Source organism: Austrofundulus limnaeus, unplaced genomic scaffold, assembly GCF_001266775.1.
Source record: "Austrofundulus limnaeus strain Quisiro unplaced genomic scaffold, Austrofundulus_limnaeus-1.0 Scaffold35, whole genome shotgun sequence".
In the NCBI taxonomy this organism is placed as follows: Eukaryota; Metazoa; Chordata; class Actinopteri; order Cyprinodontiformes; family Rivulidae; genus Austrofundulus; species Austrofundulus limnaeus.
Genome location: NW_013952437.1, coordinates 1,052,850 through 1,059,095, shown reverse-complemented (window position 1 = coordinate 1,059,095; position 6,246 = coordinate 1,052,850). Strand labels below are relative to the sequence as shown.

General features: G+C 36.1%; 1 protein-coding gene and 1 long non-coding RNA gene across 2 annotated transcripts in view; one reads left to right on the top strand and one right to left on the bottom strand.

Moving 5' to 3' along the window:
- cunh1orf159 (chromosome unknown C1orf159 homolog) overlaps positions 1–4,752 on the bottom strand; it is a 7,123-nt gene extending 2,371 nt beyond the window's left edge. Inside the window, exons 1-8 of the mRNA XM_014006288.1 lie at positions 4,656–4,752; positions 3,366–3,445; positions 3,186–3,270; positions 2,266–2,361; positions 1,231–1,287; positions 930–1,064; positions 781–806; positions 664–688 (exon numbers count right to left, since the gene is read on the bottom strand). Coding sequence (XP_013861742.1) covers positions 664–688; positions 781–806; positions 930–1,064; positions 1,231–1,287; positions 2,266–2,361; positions 3,186–3,270; positions 3,366–3,437 — 496 coding nt within the window. The 5' untranslated portion in view covers positions 3,438–3,445; positions 4,656–4,752. The remainder of the gene's footprint in view (positions 1–663; positions 689–780; positions 807–929; positions 1,065–1,230; positions 1,288–2,265; positions 2,362–3,185; positions 3,271–3,365; positions 3,446–4,655) is intronic.
- Positions 4,753–5,391: 639 nt separating this feature from the next.
- LOC106516118 (uncharacterized) lies at positions 5,392–5,982 on the top strand. Its single transcript, XR_001310065.1, has 3 exons — positions 5,392–5,415; positions 5,632–5,697; positions 5,837–5,982. It is a non-coding gene; the product is annotated as an uncharacterized LOC106516118 (long non-coding RNA).
- The last annotated feature ends 264 nt before the right edge of the window (positions 5,983–6,246 follow it).

Here is a 6,246-nt window from a genome sequence, read left to right as displayed (position 1 = left end):
CACACACACATACGCACACACACATTATTAGACACGTCTGAACCCATTTGCATAAAATAATTCTTCATTGTGACACCTTTGACTTTCCAAAAAAGACTTTTCTTCATTTCTTTACAATTATATAACTTATTTTTATAAATCAAGACACAGAGAGATTTGTATATTTTTGTGAAAGAAATATCCAAAGATGCACAAACACATTTTTTCCCCACGAGTCTAAAAACTTAAACTTGGATTAATAAAAAAAGCATCAGAACCATAGTTGTAGTACCCACTACCTCAGAGAAGTTTTAGGTTTTGGTGAGTCAACCTGCCAATGAAAAGTCTGACTTCACTGAAATTGCTCTGTAGTATTGTGCTACTCAAATTTACATTTTTATTACAGTTCAAATAAATAAAACATAGTGAATTTTTACACGTTGACACTTAGGCTCAGACTTACTGCATTTTTTGATGTAATAAACACACAGCTCATAAATGATTCACACAGTCCTACTTAAAAAATGAATAATTATCTGTTCCTTTAAGGGCTGCAACAGATACACCTTACTCTTGTGCAACAGCGCCAAAAACATCAAGCATTGCTCAAAAACTTTCCACAACACTAAAACCTGTTCAGCAAGAGTCCAAACAGGTTTTATACAAACAATACTGTTGTCTTACCTGATGAGGATGGAATCATCACCGCCTAGAAGAAAAACAAACACGTGTAATATTATCTCTCATGCTCCAAATATTCCTTGGTTGATTAACTATTAAGCAACAATAAAACAGACTTACTGTCTCACTTGGTTGAAATATGAAGGCTGTAAAGGGACACAATAAATGTGTGATAAAATTAATTATCTTTTTAAAAAAAAAGCAGTAACATTTTTTCCCTCATCTGAGAAACTTMATTCGTCTTCCTCAAATATATTAGAAGTCCTCACCCTTGTTGCGGCGATAGAAAATGCCCGGCAGCCGGTTAGAGCGTTTGAGGTAGAAAAAGGAGGCGACAGTGAAGATGAGGAACAGGCTGATCAACAGAGTTCCAAGAAGGAGAGAAGCTGCCACACCTGGGCCTCCTGCAGCAACACATTAACAAAGGAAATGTAGCAACATCATCTGTCGCAGAGATCGATTCTTACAGATAAACAGAGAAACTCCTAGTGACTACGTTTGCCAAATGGCGTGCAAATTTTCCCTCAAATATTGACAATAAAATAAGTTTAACGTGTCTATGTCTCTTACCAATTTTAGGAATGACAGTAGTTACTGTTGTGTGATTTTTACGATCCAACGTGTAGTCTAGAAGGAACAAAGCACAATTAGGAAAAAAAAGCAGTGTTTATCAGATCAAATTGTTTCTATTAAAAGGGGACCTATTACGCAAAATTCACTTTTTAAAGKTTTTTTTTCTCAACTTTGGGTATGTACTTCTTAAGAAAACAGTCCTAGGACCAAAAAAAATGCACCCAGGGGCATATTTACTGTAAGTAAATGTATTTTTAATATGTATTAACGACAAGTTTTATACTTCCGTCATTTTGTGATGTCACAAGCCGTACGACAACCCACCGGAGCCTGCGTTCAGCCCCTTACCTAGCAACCCCCGGGTGAGACTCCTCCTCCTCAGAATAAAAAGCCGTCAAAGTGTTGTTGTGCAATGTGCAGCTCATTTCACAACAAGTCTCCAATAGGGCAATGGGTAGAGTGTTGGACTAGAGTGGGAGACCAGGGTTCGTGACCAGCACAGACACAATTTAATTATTGTCGTTCGTTATGAACACGTTTTCTCATGTACCTCTATTGTTTAGCTTATTAAAGCCTTGTTAAAGCCTATTTGTTCGAGTTTCTGAGGTATTTTCACCGCTGCTGCTCCCTGCTCTGGTAACAGCATGCAGAGAGAGCGCAGAACAGAGGGGGAGAAAAAAAAAGAAGAAGCTGGGACCACTACTCTTGACTCTGGGTCTCTCATATGGTTGTACAACGGAGCTTCTGCTATTATTAGCCATGCTAAGGTAAACGCTGGCTTTGGAGGGCGGAGTTAATGTCAACAGATTTTTGGAGGGCGTTACCAACAGAGCTCATTAACATAAACAGCTCTTCTGAACAGAAGTCAGAGCAGGCAGAACTAGAAAATGAGAAATTTTATTATCTGAGAATTATTTTGTGCATTAAATTGAATGAACATGGTCTGGATAGCCCACAGACATACCATAAAAATTTCTAGGACCCATAATTGGTCTCCTTTAAAACACTTGGTGCAAAGTTGAAAAGCCTTACTGTATGTGCAGACTGTTCTGTTCTCTAAATCCACAGCAGCTGAGTCACAGAAGATGCAGACAGTGTTGCTGTTCTCCAGGACACGAACAAAGCAACCTGAGGAATCAGAGAGGAAGATTTTATTTCACACTGCCGCCTTTTCTTCTCCACTTTGATGTCGCTTCATAAACAAAATGTTCATTTTATGTAACAATTTTAACTTCACGGGAAAAGAAATGATGCGCTTTTCACATTAATGAAGGAAGAAATCCTGTTTTTGATTCATGAAATAAGTTGACCTTTGTTTTAAAGCAATTCACATGAAAATAATTGTTATATTGAATTCTGGTTCTGTGTGATTATTCTCAAACCAAAGTTAGTGTTTCTAATACCATGTGTTTAACATTATTAACACATTTTAATATAAAAATAGCTATAAAAGTAAAACAGACCTTTCCTAAGTTTCAGGAAAATGGCCTCGTTTTCTTGTTGCTTGAATAACATAACTCACATACACTGCAAATCCACAGTCAGATAATCTACTAATCTAATCTTACAAACAAATACCACACTTTTTCCAAGAGTTTTTGTTGCAGTACTAAGTGAGCGTTTCTCAAATACTATCCAATATCTTTCTTCAGAAACCGTAACAAATCAGTCTTTTACAAGTTTTTGAACATTTCAATAATAAGAAATAATTTGCAATCATTTTACACTAAAAATAAAATTAAAGCTCAGTACGACAGCAGTAACTAAACAAGGCTTATCCTGCCTAAATAAAACAAGTTATTCAGCATACTTTTTTTTATAGTTTTACCAGAACAGTTCAACTCCACTAGTTTGAGAACCACAACTACCAGTACATTTTAAAACTCCTAGTTAAGACCAGCATCAGAAATAATAAACACATAATCTCTAACAATGACATATTTGGTCATTACCTGGTTCACAGTGAGTGTCATTTGAGCACGAAATGTTCACTTTCAGTCTCTCACCACAGCACTCCAGTGAGTTCTGATGCAGGGCCTGAAGGCAGACGGACAAGTGTGAATTAACAAAGCTGGTATGCAGCTAGATTGGTAGAGTGTTATCTATCTATTTGTTTGTTTGTTTGTTTTTACCTTTGTTACAGGTGTTTCAGGTCTGATGAGAATCACTGTAGCAGACAAAACCAAAAGAAACGACAAACCCATGCTGGAACCTTTGGAGATGAAACAAACCTGAGTTAGATATGCATCAATGGAACAAAATATAACATTACCCAGTGAATCCTACAGGAGTGTTATGGTATCCTAACAATGTTAAATATACTTTAAATTCAAGGTAAACACATTCCAGGGCRTTATTTGTCTAAAAGAGTCATTTTAAAAGTAAATCAGATATTGGGCCGTGTCTAAAATTTGGTTTAGTTACAGAACTACAGACACTTGCAAACAAAAAAAAGAGCAAACAATCAGCAATGTTTTAATTATTCAGAATTCCTGTATTTGGAAGGAAAAAAAAGCTGCATCATCTTTCCAAACACTCTCTTGCTGACCTATTGTGTTATCTGGGTTGCGTTTTGTCAACAAACCCAAAACGGCTGAGCTTTATCTTGTCTTCGTAGTTTTATCAATAATTGCAAGGTACCTTTGGTTCTGTAGTGCTGCTGTAAATCTGTCTTTAAATTCCTATTATTTTACACAGCAGACATGAGATTTTCCTGTCAGTGTACATTTTTTAAGCGTTGTGCATAAACACTTTGTCTCATAGGCAGGAGTTTATACTCATTTTAAAAAACACTGTACAATAAGGCCGTCATGAAGAGAAAATTAGAGAAAAAGCTGTAAATATCCAAWTAAAATATTAGCCTGCAAGCCCGAACCACTTAAGATGAGGAAACTCTGGCTGCTTTGAAGCAAAAATATAAAGCATTATTATTGTCTGCTAATTTACAAACTACTTAAAACACTTCAATTGCTTGTCTTAACAACGTCTCAACCCTTACACTTGCAGATGGTTAATTTGATAGTGATGCAGAGACAATGTAAACAGGAAAGCAGCATGTCTCAGCTAATATTAGAGGGTTAGCTTCTCTATTGATAGATGTTGAGCTAGCTAGCACCTGCCATAGGGACGAAGTAATAAATGGAAGTAGAAACAGACAGAGCTACAACACAGAGGCTAGCTTTAAAGAGGTAGACCTGCTGTTTTATCAGCTTTTACGTTACGGTGTGAATAGTTACAACTACAGAATCAGCAGCTGCCCAGTGAATGTGTAAGAAAAAAGTTACCTTACTAACCACACGCCAGTTTGCTCTGATATTCTATAATATTCTGCGTGTAATTTAAAGAGCAGCACGTCTGTTCTGCTACAAATATTATACTACACAGTCACGTCATGTTTGTTGGTAAAACTGTCCAAAACTCACCTCTGCAGCTCCTGCTTTTCTGTCACAAAGCAGAAATCTCACCCCGTAACCTGTTCCTGCTTGCCTGGAYGAGCGCATTTCCGGTGGGGCATTTCAAAATAAATTCGGGAACTTCCGTTTCTGATTTATTAAATTATACATTCATCACGCCACATGGTTTTTTTTTAAATACAAATATCATGTAGTTTAGAAACATCCAAGTGTTTTGCAATAGAACTGAATTGAATTGCAATAAAATTTAGTTTTTAAAGTTTAGTTTGTCCCTCTGTATTAAGACCACTTGGCTCTTACAAAAAGAATGACACTGTTGTATTTATTTAGCTGGACAAAACCACAAGAGGTCTAAATTGGGATTTTCTATTTTACTAAGTAAAACATAAACAAACTACCTTAGTTAGTTTAAAAAAATACTCCAGTTAATTGAATGTGGGGCAGCTGCACCTTTATTTCCGTCGTGTTTGCTCATATGAGCCACTTCAAGACAATCGTTTTTATTAGTATTTTCGTTGTTTCACTTCTGTTTTAACTTAATATTTGTTTTTTAAATTTAGATACAATGGTAGCACACACACAAAACAGACAAAATAAACAATAAAACTATTTCCACGACTGTGTAAAATGTTTTCAGWTTTGTTAGACTGTTACAATTACGTAGCTACGACCCGTGTTTGAACTATTTCGACGGTCAGTGAACGCGGCTTGGTCTTTGCTCTGACACTTCAAACAGCGGGAGTTTTAAAAGAAGCTAGCTACCGACCAGGTTTTCCTCATWTTTATACGACCCATGAGCTGTTTATAAATACAGTCTTACGTTTGTATTAAATCTAAAATACGGGTCTTATACTTAATATGATATAGCTGTTTTAGTATTATTTTAGCACTAATCATTTAGTGCTACATGCTAGCCAAGTTATGCTAACCGAATCATTGTAAGCTAGTAGATGAAAGCTAACTTGTTATCTATCTTTATGAGCAGGTAATAAAACACAATGAGTCATGCGAGGGCCATAAAAGAATTTTTGAACATTCCAACTGCAAGCAGGTAGTGTGCTAATTTATAAACTTGAAATAAAATATATGAAACAATGATTTGTCTTATATAAATTGTTTTGATGTTCGGTATTAAAATAAATGTTTTTGTWTTCATGAATCAAACCTTGTGTTGACGAAATTTTGAGCAGAAATGTGGGAACAACTGGCTACTCCAACTTGACGGACTCTCAGATTTTCCTTGGGTCCCAGTTTTGGCTTGAGAATTCCCAAGGCACCTCTCAGGATGTGAGTTTGTCATCCAGAAACTCCCAACAAAGTTCACAAGAGGTGGGTATCATCATCATCATCATCATCATCATCATCATCATCATCATCATCATCATCATCATCATTATCATCATCATCATCATCATCATCATCATCATATCATCATTATTATTATCATCATCATCATCATCATCATCATCATCATCATCATCATCATCATCACTGTTAGGAGACAAATGCTCATTGATGTTTTAAAAAGAGCTGTGTAAAGTAGTGGCACACTGGAAACAGAACAGAATTACACAAATCTATCCCCCACCCACCATGTTGT